Here is an 18,781-nt window from a genome sequence, read left to right on the forward strand (position 1 = left end):
GTGTGACAACCATTGGTGAAAGTTTTCAGCTTTCATCGCTCACCCGACTCACTTATCTACTACTAACTCCCTTTTAGGTAGTTATCGTTAAATTTCAAACTGAATTTTCGTAATTGATCCGTAGTCTAGAAGTTTTCACTTTTACTCTGCCGCTTTTCCCGCCGACCATCCGCGTCGAAGCCATTGTTTAATACGAATGGCGATGATGAGCTTTTAATTACTAGTGTTGAACAATTGTCAAAAATTGTTGTAAACGGCGCAAAACGTTGCGGGTAAGTGCTTTGTTTCGTTTTCACCGACATCAATACGGTCGAAACGAACGATGGCCGTTTCAGCGTTTCACTATTTTCACGTAAATATATTTTTACATTTTCTTTATAACGGTTGAATCGAATTGTTATCCTTTTTCTTTGAGAACGGTTCTACCGTTGTATTTTTATTATTATTATTCTTTGACATGATTTATTATTATCGAAGAATATGGACTTCATTTTTGCCGCTATCGTTTGTCAGTGTTGTTTTCATAACCATATTTTCAGAACATAATAAAGTTATACATTTTTTTGTCAATTTGAAATATTTCATTATATTAGTCAAGGTATGCTTCAACTGTGCAAACTATTTTTTAGTGACAACTTTACCTACTATTCCAATTTTTGCAGTGTATTTAAAATAAAAAAATAATTTCCTGGCAAATTATACCATACATTACCATGAAATCATTGAAAATGTATTGAAACTTAACCTAATCATTGAAATGAGACTTGTTTGATTTTTGAAAAGTTACATACTATGTATAGATCTACGTATACAACCCTACCACATCAATATTCATATGTACATGCATACATTTTTGGTCAAATCCCGTTACATTCCATGATGCGAAACTAGGTTTTTTATTTCCAAGATTGAATTGGGACTATCAATGTCTTATTTGTGTGTTACACTAAGTTAGCCTACATGTAATGTGTTTCATTCCTTTCATTGGTTGATTTCATGTGTTCCACTTAAGCGTCTTCATAGTTTTTTGACCCACCAGTAGGTACTTAAAACAGACTTCTCTTCTATGATATGTTTTAACTCGATCTTTGTTTACTCTTCAAATTATGTATATTATATTAATTAAAATTATTTTTTGTCATTTCAGGCGGTCAAATTGGAGTCCGTTCACGCTCAACGTACCCGTTATTTGGTGGTGGTATCACAAGCTGGTACCACAGGGGCTGAAGAAGCTTGCCTTTTGGGTATCGATTGCAATCTCCACACCACCGTTGGTCTCGTACTAAGAGTACTGGCAGAGACCGCTATCACCCTTGATGGAGATGGGTAAGTTTCAATATGTGAAAATTAAATTTAAAAGAGTTTACCTGTGTGTGTGTAATATTTCCTTCAACTTAAAAATTGCATCCTCACATCGATTCTTTATTTATTTTTATTGTTATTTAATAACGCCATTGTATGTATATATAAATGATTCATTTCAAAGAGGCTATTTATTTGATAGGGGAAGGGTTAGAAACGTTTGGATGACGGCAGAAATTTTATTTTTTATGCATATATACCAGGAAGGCCTTACAGGTAAACCCCAATACGCCTTCCTGGCTAATTACAAACGATGCGGCATTTTTATTACACAAGTCGCTGAATTTCGAGACACTTAAAACCTCGAAATTAACGACACATCTATGGATTTAAACTTGTGAAACATGTTCAAATAGTGGTGACATAGTTGGTAGAATGACTTTTAACAATGAAAAATGAAAATGAAATCAAAAATGAAAAAAAATGAAAAGAAAGGAAAAAATGAAATCAAAATTGGCAAACTCTGATAGGAAACGATCGACTTGGAGTCGCAAATATCGGAGTCTGACCAGCAGCATTACAGATTATACTCAGAATAAATTCTTTTCAATCTAGGTCAGCTCTCGGGATCGAACCCGGCGACCTCTCAGTGCTTAGCATAAACGCAATCACCGAGCCATCCTGCTGGCTTGTACACTTTTATTAGGCTATAGATTATAATACTGATTTACACAACTCATATATAATCATGTAGATATCTCGATAAGGATTACGACACTTACATAACATTCAAACTCTATTAAGACGGTACAATTTCGTCGACTGACGAAAGTGAAAACGGTCGCTTTTACGCATAGTTACACATCTTGACTTTCTCTTTTGGGCTTTGTCATATTATTAGGGACATGTTTTTACTAATTCCTGCTATGTACATATATTCACAATCACTTGGTCCCAATACGATCGTTGCGAAAGGATCGTGTGACAGCCACACTTAACGACCTTTCATTTTCATCGATGTATGAAAAGTGAGAACTTTCCTTGGCCAGTTTTCTCCGGTCATTTCAGGTTTTCAATCTGAGGGAGAATTGTAGAAGTACAAACTGGTCCGGTCTATCGGCGGCGATTAGCATCAGTACACACGGGACGAGTCTTCTGTTCGACACAGTTTCACTCTCTATACTTGCATTTTTTATCGCGATTATGATGATCTCGACTCTGCACTAATTGGCGATTTTCATATTTGCTAAATTGTCGTTTTAGAAAACGGGCAGATATGCACTTTCACCCTTAGATGACAGTATTCGGTAGATAACGACATAGAAATGCTATTTATCAAATAATTGCTATCGAGTTTCGACATTTGGTTTTCTTTATTTAAGTTTTATTTTGTCGATGTGATATTTCCCTTTTGTCTGAACTTTCGCTGGCTTATCAGCTCATACTTTGTCGAAGAAACTCGGCTCGTTATGGCGTTAGTCTGGCGTACAAAGCCCACGCAACTTATCCAGCACATAACTTTGATAGCTCGGGCACACTTGAATTAATATCTGCAGAATAGCATAGAAAGGACTTTCATTCGAGGTTATCACATAATGTGTTCACATTGCCAATCGAGTATTACTAGCATGCCTTATAAAGAGCGCAAAACATATCTTTCGCCGACGATTAATCCATTCCGGATTGTATTTTGCTGATTAATATTTTTGGCAACGTTTTGACGCGCCGTCCCATTTATTAGAACGTCTTAATTTTGTTTTCGCACAGTACCAAAGTGCCAAATGGTTTTTTTTCTTTCTGTAGAAGAGTGAGTGCCCATATTTCTCGATTAGGCGCCAAAGTTTCCGTTCGTTTTCGTAGAACTTCCTCGTGTTCCGACAACACTTTTCACTAATAGGTTTTTAAGTGAAACTCACCCCACAAAGTCACTGAACTTATATACGCTCGCACAGATATATTTTCTGACGGTGTGCTCGATTTCGAAATTGTTCGTTCGGTGAACTTTTTTTTGTGAGTCATTAAAATGATGCGATTGTATGCTTTTTGTACCGTTAAATGATTTTTTTATTACATTCAAATGCGTACATCATATGCGACGATGAATCTTCTCCTTGTGCATCGATTTTATTTCCTCATAAAATAAATAACGGAACTCTTTTTAAAGACACCGCAATAATACAGTCATTTTTAAAGATTGGAAATTATCTTTCGTATGTTTATTGCGCTGACGTGATTTATTATTATTGGAAAATTATATATTGAGAACCGCTGGCGTCAGTTTTGTCATTATTTTTAGTATTATAACTAGACACCGGATAGTCACAGTGCTATCCATTGTTCCATTGTTGTGAATCCTTTGTAAAAAAAGGTTCGGCAAACCTTTAACAATGCATTTACAACATTTGAACAATACGCGGCACCTTTTGGGTCCGGTGTCTAATCATAACTATTGGGGATGCAATTTTTTACTTTATCTATGTTTCTATTACTTGTATACATCATACTAAGATAGTGAATTGAAGATTAGAACGATTTTGATCATTTAGTATTATATTATAGGAATTAGTATAGCGTTATTACGTAGATCTTTTAATAGTCATTTTGTGTATCGATGTTACAGTTGAAGTGTATCTTCCAGTTGTAAAATATTTTGACTAGTTGGATTATATTCCATCTAACCTGGTACCAACTACCACTATAGTTGAAGTGTATTTTTAGTTGTAATATATTTTGACTAGTTGGAATATATTTCGCCAAGTTCATTCATATGGCGAATTAGATTCCAAACGGTCAAAATACATTATAACTGTAAATACAGTTTAACTATAAGTTGGTACCAGATAAGATGGAAAGGTTAGGTTTTCGTGAAAATGTCACTCGACTAGTAAATTGAATTGGAAAGTCATATTTTTTGTTTTGTTTTGAACACATTCTTAGAGTTATTGTACATAATACAGTACTCATTACCTTTATTCGTAATATCTAGCAAATATAATATTAACGCATTATTCGTAAAAAACCCAGAGCTGTCAAATTACAACTAGCGCACATTGTTGAAAGTGTATTTGCGCTTGTAGAGATATAATTTACTAGTTGAATTGTAATCGAATATGAATGACCAAGGTCAGTTATAATATACTACAACTGAAAATACACTTGGACTGAAACATCGATACAGCGAATGTCTGCAGACGCATGATGGGAAGACATTGATAGTGCTTTTTCTATCGATGCATTCGTACATACATATTGACAACGTACTTACGATATTTCCACGTACATAATTCTGTAGATATGAAAATGGACTTTGAAACACAGTATGTATTAAAAATAAAATCATAACACCATATGATCAGACCTGATAGTATCGCGATAAAAGTCATGCGAGATTGTATGTAAGTAAACAAGTCTTAAGATAGCATTTTCAAAGTGCACTAAAACTTTCATAAATGCATTATCGGTGATGATATTTAAAAACAATTGCTATGTATAATAATTACACCGCACATTTGCAATCTCATTTATGGCTTTTATCGCATTGTTTAATTGACATTTAAAATGTGATCCCACTTCAATTTTTATGCTTATAACTTACAAGATGTTAACCAAATTGTCTCAAGTGTCCTAGCAAGAAATAAATCAAGGGCGGACAAGTTAGGCGTGGGTTAAAAGTTGTCCAGTTTAATTAAGTGTACTTATAATATTAGTTTATCTTCATATACATATATGTATATGTATGCATATGAGTTTCGTGCAATGTTACCAACTTTTTTACTGACAATACTTTACATATTATACTATTGAAGTCTTTTTGATTTATATCCATAGAATACTTCACAGACTGTCAACGATCTTTATTTATGCGAATTTAAAGCTTTAGTTCCCCAGTTTTATCCTGTCGATGCCATCATTACCAGTTCACTGACTTAATCTGCTATTTTACAGGGGCTTCAGTGTCAGCGTTTGCGGCAGGCAGCACATCTTCAAGCCGGTTTCGGTGCAGGCTATGTGGTGAGTAACTTACACATATAAACTATCTATTGTACCCCAAATTAAATCGGTCGATTAATTTGAATTCGGTATATAGTTTCGGTACTTTCGTTCTAATGGTCCATTCGATCTCTCCTACGTCGTAGGCTTTCGAGCCATCTTTTCAAGCGTTTCTCACGGTTAAGGTGACAGAAGCCGATGTCCTTATAAGGCTCTTTGGTCTGCAGGTTCAGCACGCGCCCAAACATGGAGTCCGGCGCTTGCAGAACCACCGGCTAGAATGATCCACATCTGCTTGTCTTCTTGTCCATATTTTTCTCGAGTCCTTCGAGCTTACTCGCATTTATGCGTACGGTACGCGTGTGCTCTCCTTTATTTTGCTCTGCGGCACATTTTTTCAATTCCATTCTACATACCGTCCCATATGGAGTGTATGGGATGGAATATTGTTTTTTTTTATCTCGTTCGAAAATTACAATGAATTTTTTAATTTGCGAGATCGTGTTTTGCTGCACGCAATAACGCTAATTGAAATTGTTTTGCAGATGTACTAAAAGGGTGGGTACTAACGAGCGCTTGAACTAGGGTTATCATACTTTTTGGTTTTCAAAAAAATATTTATTTGTATTATGTATAACATGTACACACACAACTTAAAAAATATTTATAAACATTTATAACTTTTGGTGATTTTTATATCGCTCAAAAGATTACAAAATTATTTGTCAATCAAATGGTTTTGTGTTTACAATTATAGTGCTTATAATTCAATACAAATTACGTAATTTTACTGGTGAATAGTATTAATTTTCTATGGGCAAAAATATACATATGCACATATCTTGATGTAACAATAAATTGGGGGGAGAATACACTCAACCTTCCTATAACCCGCTAGATTTGTTTGCTATATGTATGTCTATTCTCTCTTACATTTTTACGTTGTTTTTTTTTTACATTTCTTATGCCATTTCGCTGAATTGATCCAGCATATAGCAGGAAAGATGACTATATTTGCACATTCTATGAAAATATTTGAACAATGTCTTTCGTCGATCTTATAAATCATTGATTCTCAACCTTTTAGCTCACGAATACATTTCAGAATCGAATTAGATATAGACCGCTTTCCAAAAATGTTAGTTATGTATGTGTAGTTACTGGATAGTTACCCTGCTTCAATACTGGAAGAAAAAAAAACTTAATGCATATAATTTCAAAATTTATGTAAAATGAATTCAATTTTTACTTTATTTTATTTAATCAAAATTGAATTGAAATGTTAACAAATTTGAGCGAAAATAATAATGATTTTTTTCCCATCCAAATTCATCAACTTTCAGTTAGTCTAATATGATCCATAGATTTTTGTATAAAAGCAAAACTAACTCAAAACAGTTTCTATGTTAACCCTTCGGTGAACAGTTATGTGTATGAAAATTAAACATTGTACTGGTGTGTATATATATATATATATATATATATATATATATATATATATATATATATATATATATATATATATATATATATATATAGATACATATGTATGTACACGTTTGACGGATATATTTACATTTGAATTCAACATTGAAAGAGTCGTTCATACGTAGATGGGTTATTTCTACTGTAAATAGTTTGAGAAGTGACGTCTATAAAAGAGCCGAGAACAACGTCGCTGCATCGTTTGATGACTCTGGCACTAAAAATTAATCAACAGTCATCTGTCGGTTGTACATATGTTTGGCTCTCCGCCTGGTGCATTAGGAATCGACCGAACCGGCCACGTTTATTTATAATCGATAGACAGAGAACGCCACTGAACTTAAATGGCCATACGCGTGTACACAAAAAAATAGATATTTTTATATTGCAATCCTTACAACAAAATAGCAGATTCGCTCATATGTGCCGGTCGGCCGAGAGATGGCTCATTGGCCCATCGCTAACCCTATGACCGGTGTAAATATAGCGAATGACGAAATCGTCTCTTAACGAATATCGGTCCGATCAATTGGCATGGGATAAATCGGGGCCAAATGCTAATTTCAGTATCGATCAATTGATCGATCGGTCAAATTGGCCATTATAATCTTTGACAACGATTCAAAATTACCAATAGACTAGTCATTATTATTACAAAACACATTATGCAAATTTGTTACACTAGAAATCGACCCACTATTATCACTTCACAAACTTTGTTTGTAAACATTAAGATGTCGCTATATCTATGAAGTCAATAATAATACGAATTAATAACATATCATATTTTTATTTGAATAAATTAAATGAAAATAATTATGTAATTCGAATTACAAATATAATGCGATACACTTACGTCACTGTCACGACATTAACAGCAATATGTCCATTTTATCAAAAAATGTGACAATTATGTAATGTTTTAAATCTGACAGAAGTTCAAAAGTATAGTTTAAATCTGGCGGAAGTATGTATAAAAGAATAGTGTCATTTAAGGGCGAAAACACACTGAGTAGTATGGGATGTCACGTCCTTCTTTATTTTTTGCTTGCTTTGTGCTGTGACTAAACAATGGGTGTTCCCCAAACAGAATTCGGGAATTTGGGATGTCGCACGTGTATGCATATGTATCCGACAAGTTTCTTCTACATTTATTTGAATATGGGATTCACCGTTATCGATCACTGTCAAGCAAAGTTGATTTTTGGGTCTGTGTACCATGCATATGGGCTAGGGATGCTGCGTTTTTTCGAATGTTTAAAAGTATCTAAAAAAAAAACCACGTCCTACTCGGTGTATTTGCGCCCTAAATGTGTCAATGGACGACTATGTAGTACTTAGTTTCAGATCGACAAGGTTTTTTCATTTCATGACCTTTTTGAAACTTAACTTGACCTTAAAATAACATATAATTAACACTACTTACATATAAAAATTAAACGAAAGCCGAAAGTCATGCGGGTCATTGAAGAAGCGTAGACCATGACAGCTTGGCAGGCTCGCTTAAAGAGCTGTCAGATTAGAAATCATACATTAAATTTGCTCCTTTTTATTACAAAATTACATTCATATGTCAGCTAAAATTCTACATGCATTAAACTATTAGTATGCAGCACTATCGCACGTGTTGACTTCGGGCTTCTTCGGTTCATGCTGATATCTTTTTTTTGTGCAGTTTGTCTCTTCTACAAACCCAATAGGTAAATTTTACACCGATATGTAAAAACCCATTCACTTATCATATTTGCTTAAGTACTACTAATTGGAAAAGCTCGGCTTGACCGAAGCTCATCGCGACCGCTTGTAATGAGTTTAAATTTTATCCGACCGCAAACGAGGCAGACGTTCATTACTATTTATGAACGACTACTGTATATGGAGACAAGCTCGCACCGAACCGAACCCATAAAGCCATCAGTCGATTATATTCCCGAGTGCATAGTTGTGTGCAGCCTCCCCCCGGACTGACGACTCTTGTTTTGCATGCTACAGTGTCAAACCCTGCTTCACTATATCATGCCGATGTAAAGTTGAACGTGTCGCCGGGTTTTCCTTTTCAGGACGGGGTGTAATCTTAATTTAATGGCGACAGGATGCTTCTTTTGAAACCAGTTCGTCGGTGGTGAATCAGCTTGCACGCTACCGAAGATGTCGTATCAATTACACGTTATGTATGTAGATACATACATACTTTCAGTGCAATGATCTGATTTTGAGCGTTATCCCATCTGGAACAACCGACTGTCTATCTACCTTGACATCGTTCCCTTGACGTATTTGTCGACTATAAATTAATCTTGAGGACAGCTGTTACGGAGCGCGCATCGCGAAATATTACACATGTGCTTATTTCTTCATTAGCTTTTGTTCCACCTTCTACAACTATCAAGTCATGCATGAAAGTGCTTTTATTTAATTAATTTCGAATAATGAAAACGTGTTTAATTGACAGTACGACTACTCTCTTAATTATCAGGTAGCATGTGCTGAGTCAACGTGTGCTATCAGTGATGTATTCAGATGTTTTTGTATGCCATGCAATTTATGAAAAGTGCTAAACAGTTAATTCGCTACTTGTACATTCCGAAGGTCAATAGTTGACTTGTTTTAATTAAGCCAAACAAAGGATTCTTAATTGATGTGCATGCAAAAAAGTATATTTTGTGCGCAATGGAAGTTACATGACCGCCTTCGGATTTGTAAATGAAATGTCAAAATGTTCGGATGTAATATTTTTATTTTGGCAAAAATTATATCTTTATGTTTAAGGTTAAGAATACTTCTTAGTTGGAATAATCTTCAAGTCAGTGGTACACCGTGGAAATCTCCCCGTTTTTATCGCACAGCCTTGATTAAAAGTGTGCGCGAGCAGGATACAAGAGGACTAGGTGACGTCATATCAAGTCCCTTTGTATCCTGTTCGCGCACACGTAAGTGAGGCTGTGCGATAAAATCAAGGAGATTTCCACGACACGCCACTGCTACAAGTGTTCAAAACTGAACTTAAAATACTCATAGTAAAACGAGCTACTTAGAAATGTAAAATATAATATCAGTCACTGTATTATCTAGAATCTGTCTGCCAAAGTTGTAAATAGAATTCGCACGCAACCATACACAATAGCCGGCAAGTCTCATTGTGAACCAAGGATCAAGAGATCGACTCTTTTCATAAAAATTTGCGTTGCAAAGAGATAACCCCACGCATAAGTATTTGTTGAAATTGTATATGCAAAATATTGAAATTGCATTCTTATTGCAAACCATGTGTAGTTGAGCGAACGGTCAATTTGGCTTTCGCTCCTATCGCTTCACTGCCTTATACATATTTTGATAGTTGGACCAACATCCTCGTCACGCGAGATTTATTTGCGATATCTCTTACATACGAAAAAAGCAGCATTCATTCATGCATCAACATCATTGTCCGCAACGAGAGAGACAACACAGTGTGGGCTTCGGCTCGGGGACACGAAGCAGATGATTCCTTATATGACCGATACGCAGCATCCAGTTTTCGCAATAAACGCTCGTATCCAAATCGGTGGATCGTGCGAATCGATATTGATTTGACGACTTATGTGTATTCAATTCCAATGTCATATGCTTGGGTTTAATCACTCACGTGCAGTGTTCGGGTGCTCAATATTGACACTTGACCCCGTGTCCCGATTTCTTAATGCGTGTTTACACTAGATGAAAAACCGTTGTAACATCGTTGATAAGTCAACATTTTTATCGGTCAAAAGCTTATCTAAGCCGTGAATGCGGCTCTAATATACACATTACAGTTGTTTTCAAGTATGAAGATTCACCTCTGCCATGTCTAGAGCTGTTCAAGTGTTTAAATATCGATAAAAGGAGTCGTTAAATAAATAGCTTAAATAAATACGCAAATTATAATAATGTTCACATCGTAAAAGGTGGCTTTCCAGTTTTTACATATTTTGTTTGAGATTTCACTATCGCTACAGGATGTTTGCGGTTTTTTGATATCGCTAATACGTATTGTCATATCGAAAATTTTATAGCACTTTGCATGACAATGGCATTTAAGTCTTACATTGAATTCAGATGAATTTTTAATATAATACGGAATTGAACGTGGTTCCTCATATCATATTTGTTATTAATTTATTTACATAAACATAATTTACAATAATTTTTAATTACATTTTCTGAAAATGTATACAGTATTAATCTATACTTCAGAGGTTCTTAACCGGGGTATGAAATTCGATCTATGGATATAAAAAGTTATTTTGAAAATTAATTTCGCCTTTTGTGTAATATCCATCTTTGTCATACATATGTATGTATGTATATTTCTCTAACTTATAATAAAAATAAAAATATTATATGACGTTTTAATGTAATAGCCAAATAAATTTCGTGAGAATTTCGATGGCAGGTGCTCTTTTTCGGGATATTATTAAATACAATTATTATTTACTAGTGTTTTTACCCGGCTTCGCCGGCATTTGTAATATAAACCGCTTAAACATGGCCAATCTAATAGTAAAAATTTTATTAAATTTATTTGAATAGTTTTATTTTATTTAAATTTTTTTTTTCTACGAACCAAACAAACATACAAAGTCACTTTCGATATTATATATGTATGTATTAGATTTTTATTTTAATGGTCTTAATTTAAAAAAAAATAAATCCAGCATCCCAAGTAGGTAACATACGACTAGTGATGATAATAATTATTTCAATGTTTTGGCGAACGATGTACTGTATGTATGGGGACATCTTGGAAAATCCATGGGAGGTCTGTATAAGCAAAAACATTTAAAAACAACTTAATAAGTTTCTTCTAGAGATTTTATAAAGATTTTTTTTGTACCTAACTGATTTTTTTTTTCAATTATATTTTCCCCTTATGCCATTGCGGGTTTCCTCTGCGCGACACCTATATTATTAAACTCGTATATACAATATACAATATAAATTTCTAAATTAAATTTGAAATCATATCCAAATAGTGGTGACATAGTGAGTAGGATGGTTTTGCCAATTTGACGAGGAACCGTTTCAACAATAAAATCAGATAAATGGGCAAACTCTGAATAGGAAGCGATCGCCTTGGAGTCACAAATATCCAAATCCAACCAGCAGAACTACAGAAATACTTACGAATAAATTCTTTTCAATCAAGGTCAACCCAGGGCTTCAATCTGGGAACCTCTCGGTGGCTAGAATTAACGCAACCACTAAGCTTATCTAATTTGAATAATACTCAAAATTTAAATCATCTGTCAATCTATCAGATTTATTATCATATAATCGGCAATCAGTTGTTGAAATGAGTACATGTGTGTATTTGTCAACGTATTAGAACAGCTTCAGCTCCAATTTATCATAATAACATAAAGTACACGCAAAATCATCATTTCTGTATTTTTATATTAAATTTATCTATAGCCTATAAAATTCCCAATCGATCATATGTGCATTATTGATAGAGAGAGAGAGAGTCGATTGAAAATGATTGAGGACAGATTGGATTTTCATTAGTTACATGTGACTGATCATTCCGTACGTGTATGTGTCAGTGTCCGTGGTGGGACATGGTTGGGGGGGGGGGGAGGCACCCACCTACAGCAATGGTTTCCCTAATATGGCTCGTGATGTTGGCCAGCAGTCGCAAAACGAAGGTTCGCCGGGTACGACGACGACCGCCGGAACAGCCGACGACGAAACCTCGCCAGGACTCGCTGGTGCATACGCAGTCTGATGCACCAGCTGAAGTCCTCGCCACCACCGGCCGATGACGATTGTGCATCATCAACTGCATCGCGAGAAAGCACCCCGCTCAGGCATGGGCATGCTGGTCGGGTAAGGATGCCGATTCCTACACATTCACATCGACGCCCTTCTTCTATTATACTTTGTCGGCGAAGTGTGTGCTTTTCGTGTTTATGTTCTAAATTCGTCTCTTCGCCTAATTGTCTACGTTTGAAGTATACACTTGACATTTGAAGGAGTTTAGTTTGTGCAGATTCGTATGATTTTTAATTGTATCTCATCGTATTGGTTTTGCGATTGGTATGATCTTACATTGAAGTGCCACTTTATTTTAAAACTTTACTTATACTTAGTCATTTGCGAATAATGTTCTATGTATTGCATTGTTTGTAATTATTATTACATCTACGTATTGAAATGCATGATTTTTTTTTATTGATTTGTATTCAGTATCTATCACTGATCGATCAAATCTATTCAGTAGCTGTCACTGATCTATCACTATCTATACTTATAAAAAATGGCAAAGTTTCAAAACGATCGGAAGTATGTATGTTGTATATCAACCAGGCGAAAGAGCCAAGTGAAGTATAGAAGAGGCTTATAAAAATGGCATCTAATCAATCGAAATGTTGACTTTTCACTATGAGTTTCTGATAAATGACATGTTAGCAACTTATTTGATAATAGGAACGAGTTTTTTCTGTGTAAATAAATACACCAAAGTTTCGTAATTTAATTGTATTTGTATTGTTATCTATATACATGAGTATATCCATAATCTGTTTTTAACTACACAGTAGAGGAAACGTTAAAGGTAAAAACACACAGATGTATGCGGTACGTGTTTCTTTTTAAGATAGTTTTGCACATTCAAAAAAACCGCTGGTAGGTCAAATCTGTACCGTCGCGTTCCTTCGCAAACCTCACCCTCTGGAGTGTTTTCGGTGATATTTTATCCTTGTATTGTCAAGTTTGACAGTGATTCTCATATTTGAAGAAATTTGTCGAAATAATAAGATCGTACGAATGAACACTGACATGAAGATACGCCTATCACAGCCTGAGTCCACGAGCGCGTCCCTTGCCGCATTTTTTAAAAATGTTTTCTAAATTCCATCAATTGATATGTTAGTTCTTTATACAATTTTTGGTTGAATGGTGTGTCGAATTATTTACTCAATACTCAATATTAAAAAAAATCATATCAGTGTGTGCCTTCTTGATATGGTATTTTTATTCAAAATAATATTTATAAACTTTTCTGCTCCTTCAAGTTCAATTCTTTGTAAGGCTTTCCTACTGCAAAACGCTCACAATATATTTTTTTCAATGCATGGGCAAAATTATATTGCGCTTATTTAATTTTAGTTCTTCAGTTTGATTTTCTTAATTAGAAAAGCAGTTGTTCTGAAACAGTACGTCCAATCCTTCGTGACTTTTCCATCGTGTGAATAGATCAAATTAATGTGTAAATTCCGTACTATTCTACAGTGTTAGCCAATTTTGCCAGCAATACGTGGGTTGTTTATATCGTACGTGACCAAAACCGCAACTTACATCCTACAAAAAATTCGATATGTATTTATTTGCTCATTATAAAACGAGCCGATTGGAAATTTATCACCGTGTAATTATTATTTTATTCGTTCGGTATAATAGTCCACAATCATTGTTTCACCTTTGTAAAGCGTACACACAATTTCGAGTCAACAAACTGCAAACACTCCTGACGAAGTGAATGTCCAAGACGAAATATGGCGTGACGACATGTTTGTTTTTATCGTCGGATAAACACGTCGATTTCCCATTCTTCGACAGTGTTATGTTTAATTATTTGCGCGGTGCGACTGCCGGATTCGCGAAACTTCAAACAATGTGTAGTTGTAAAAATGTTTACGAGTTTCGAAGATAGCTCGACACCCACCCACTTTTGCGGCCCACCGCGTTGTAAACGTGTCATTTTAGTGTAGCCTACATAGGTAGATTCAGAATTTCGTTTATCTGTCCGAAATGTATAACATCGCCTATTGCGGAAAATCCGCGCGAGTCAAATATGGACCGGTGACTGATCAAGAAAACTTTTACCTGTCTCGAGCGGATGACGTAAATCCGCGCCAACGCTTGGGATTCTATCTCGCGGTTCAGAGACAAGGACGCGAACGTTTTTCCCCAGTTTCGAGTCTCGAACGGTATTAGCGACGCGTGGTCTTGACGAATTATGGTCATGGTACACATGTGAAACGATACTATAATATGTGATGCTTCTGAGAGGTTTGTGATCTGTTGCCGAAATGTAAATATGTATAATTAAACTTCCATGACGAGTTGCATCAAGGTTATTTTTGCTTCGGTATATGCTAAATGTTAAATTATAAAAATATGTATTAGCAGTACTTGTGTTAGCCGTGTGTTGTATTGAAGTTTTTATTTTATTTTATTGGAAACCATCTCATTATGAACTTGGTTAAAAAAAAACATCCATCACGTATGAATGTTATGACTTTTTAAGTTTTAACTTTTTTTTAGTATAGTGAGACGCAATTACGACTCCTATCGGCTGTTATGGAAAGTTCAACAACTTCCGCTTGGTATTTGACGTTTCAGTGCGCATTTGGTATTCGTGTTTGTGTAGAAAGAATGTCTCGAGATAAGGCACGGTACAGGAGTACATTTTTCCATTCCTGCAACTTGAGACGCATGCGCTTGTCGGACGTAGTGCATGTGTTTTAGGGCGAAATCACACTGAGTGGTATGGGACAGTGGGTGTTCCACAAACCGATTTTGGGTGTAGTTGCACGTGCAGAATGCATCTGTTTGGGAGGCCACACGTGTATACATATGTAACCAACAAGTTCCTCTCACATTTCTTCAAATATGGAATTCACTGTTAAGCAACGATAAAATATCACCAAAAACACTCCAGGGGTCGATTTTTGGGACTGTTTACCGTGTATATGGGCTAAGGGTGCTGCGTTTTTTTCGCATCTTGAAAAAAAATACGTACCATGTACCACTCAAATGTGTTTTCGCCCTTAGCCTTAGAGTTGAACGGACGAATTTTGACATATGTATTGCACGGGAAGCGCACGCACTTCCGAGCTGGTTGGGAATTCTTGCAACTTTTCGTGCGTCATATACGTCACACATTTAAATTGGAGGAAATAATAAATTTTATAGACGATTATCTAAATTTTCCGGTACTATGGGACTACAAGGATAAAAATTACGACCCCTGAAGAAGTATAAATGTAAACAAATAAATGTCTTATATTATTGTAATATTGGAAAACAAAGATAGTTGGCATGGCACGCATACGCTTAAGACATGCGTCATGTTGAATGTTAAAATCAAAATTGAAAGCGAACGTTGAAGACGAAAACGACCAAGTGGAGACATATCTAATACTTAATAGTTACGTCAGACCACGTATCGGGAATCATGTTGGATACAATTTCTACATTTACACCCTCGAAATTAACACTTCTATCGTGCATGGTCTTCACGAACTTTTTTTGTAAAATTTTGGAAAAGTCTATGTATAATATTTATATTTGTCGAAAGTTCTTTGCAGAAAAATCATCAGATGATGTAGAAGCTTTAAGTTTCTCCGTTTCTTATTTAAATTATGGTTGTACCGTGTGCTACATTTAAGCAATGGCCAAGTTTGATGATCAGACGTTGGTAGCAAAATAAAATTTTCACTGATTTGGAAGTGGTTATTTGTGTTTACCATAATTATAAATTTCTACAATTCTTGGGTTCCAACTGAGGGTGACGACACCCACGCATGTCTCCTCATTTAGTGCTCGATTAAGATTCACATAGGGTCAGATGAGCTTGGATGCATTTCATTGTTCTTGAAATGGGTACCTACGCAGAGCATGTACGCTATCGACCTCGATAGCTATCTGCAGCTTCAATTCTCCGGTCTTTTTTGGTATAAATTGGAGAATATCCTAATTGGACATGGCATATTTTGAAATTCGACGGTTAGCGCGACAGTCTCGATTTGGGCGATAGGCTCGAGCATGGCGTTCGATATGGCCTCATTGATCAGCATATATGGTTTGGGCGGCAGCGGTGCGGCGGGGGCGGAGCCCTACATGGTCGCCCCCCGTGCCAGCCACCGACTCTCGCGTGCCCCTCGGGACGAAGAATTCTCTCGAAACGGAGACAAGCACGAGCTGAACGAACTGTCGCGCTTATTCCTTTCGCTCATATGAGCAGGTACTATACATGTATGTACTTGGAAACGTTTACGTCACACCTTGATATACACCTCGTATAGTGGAACGGACGACTATCTATCGTTGACGCGTTCGCTGCAGGAATTTCCACTCTGGTCTCAACAGGTGCTTGTCTTTTTTGCCGTCAGTGATGGCTACGACAGTGCTTGTCAACAATCTTCCTTCATGTCAGTGTCTTTTTATTTCATTTCTCTTTCGATTTTGTACTAGATCTACTCCTTTTCATAGTGTGAATACTAAATCTTTTGGAAATGTTTTATATAAGTTTGTTCGACAAATTCAAAACAATACCAAAATTACTATCTTTATATTTGTCCCCTACTTCAGTAAAAAAAATGCTATCATTTTTTTTACCTTGGTTTTTAGTATTTGGTTTTTCATTAGGATTTTAGAAAACCACTTTTTTTATTTATTTACTATATGTACTTGATACACTAACAGTTTTCGAAATAAAATAGGTACTATTTTAAATTAATATGTAAAATAGGTATTAATTTTATTTATTCTTGGCTTACGAACGTATTGTTGACAATGATAATAATGTGTAAGTTGGACATTTTGGTAGAAAAGGCCCATTTCGGGGCCCCCAAGATTTGGGGGTCCCAAGCGCGTGCTTATTTTCAATGTATGTATGTATGATAAACCGTCGCTGGTTACATTAGTTTTTTTAGTATGTTATAATATCCTCACTTTTTTTCAATTAAAAACATTCCACTCTTCGTAATTAGTGCTTGGATTACGAATCATTTAAAGTAAATGTAGGCATAAAACAAGTATATATATACTTTTTCTTAAAAGATCTTCTCTTCTTTTCCTCATTATCGTTTTCCTCCTCATAATAATCTTTATATTCTTTCTAATCCTGTATTAGCCCCTTATATATTTTCATCTCAAATCTGCAAGTCATGTATGACCACATAAAAAAGAATTTGCTTCATTTTTTAATTACTCATGTTCAATTACAGTTTATGTAACTATAATAAATAGTCAATGATATAATCTGGTTTAAATACACCTGCAACTGCAGCAGTTGTTGTCGTTGGCTCTCTTGCAATTCCAAATGTTAATTCAAGGTGTTCAACTACGTTCATTATGATCTGAATATTTGCTATAAACGTGTTCTAATAAGTCGTGCACTTAATATTTTCCTGCAATTATTCAATTGTAAAAGTAAATACAAGTCTCACCATTCTGAATGTACATATATATGTATATTTGATTAAATACGTCGAACCATCGATTAATTCAATTGAAAACAATCAAGTTTAACAATGCAATTGGGAGTATGCGTTCTTGTTTAAGTGTAGCTATTGATCAAAATTGGCAATTCGCTATGACATCATTTCAGATGTATTGATTTAAATGTTCCTCTTTGTAAAGCAATTGGTTTATTGTTACAGGTCAGCACTGCAGACGCTGCATCGGATGAGCTGTCGGGCTCGAGAGCAAAACTTCTTCTTGGGTGGTACCAGCCACGATTGGGTGAATTACTATGAACAGAGGATCGAGTCAGATCGTTCTTGCCTCAACGAGTGGCACGCCATGGACTGCATTGAGTCCCGTCGGCCACCTTCACCTGACTCCTTGCGTACTAAGTATGTGCATTTTTTTCGTCTCTTATTTTTTTATGTGTTTTAAATGTGTTTCTTACGTTTGATTTTGAATTTCAGGCCGAGAGAGCGTGAGGAAACCGAGCGCGTTATCAGGTCCACTCTCAAAGAGATAATGATGAGTGTAGACCTCGATGAAGTTACAAGCAAAGTGATCAGAGGTCGGCTTGAAGAGTATTTAGACATGGATCTCGGGGAGTACAAGCCCTTTATTGATGGAGAAATAATCACTATCATGGGTCAAATGGATTCTCCCACAGAGATATTCGACCATGTCTATTTGGGTTCCGAGTGGAATGCTAGCAATTTGGAAGAGTTGCAAAAAAATGGGTAAGTTATGATTTATTTAATGAGTCAGATACAATTTGTATGTATCTACATGTTGTGAA

The 18,781-nt window shown here is 35.6% G+C and overlaps 1 protein-coding gene across 3 annotated transcripts in view; it reads left to right on the forward strand.

The window, feature by feature from the left end:
- ssh (Protein phosphatase Slingshot) overlaps positions 1 to 18,781 on the forward strand; it is a 132,460-nt gene that overhangs the window by 110,590 nt on the left and 3,089 nt on the right. For 2 of the 3 annotated variants that reach the window (XM_077438294.1, XM_077438295.1), the window contains 4 exons: positions 1,148 to 1,326; positions 5,248 to 5,313; positions 18,183 to 18,377; positions 18,453 to 18,722. In XM_077438294.1, the coding sequence (XP_077294420.1) occupies positions 1,148 to 1,326; positions 5,248 to 5,313; positions 18,183 to 18,377; positions 18,453 to 18,722 (710 nt within the window). Of the gene's footprint in view, positions 1 to 1,147; positions 1,327 to 5,247; positions 5,314 to 12,425; positions 12,622 to 18,182; positions 18,378 to 18,452; positions 18,723 to 18,781 lie in introns of those variants that run through there. The other variant, XM_077438296.1, reaches the window with a different exon arrangement.

This window comes from Arctopsyche grandis, chromosome 9 (assembly GCF_051622035.1).
Source record: "Arctopsyche grandis isolate Sample6627 chromosome 9, ASM5162203v2, whole genome shotgun sequence".
Lineage (NCBI taxonomy): Eukaryota > Metazoa > Arthropoda > Insecta > Trichoptera > Hydropsychidae > Arctopsyche > Arctopsyche grandis.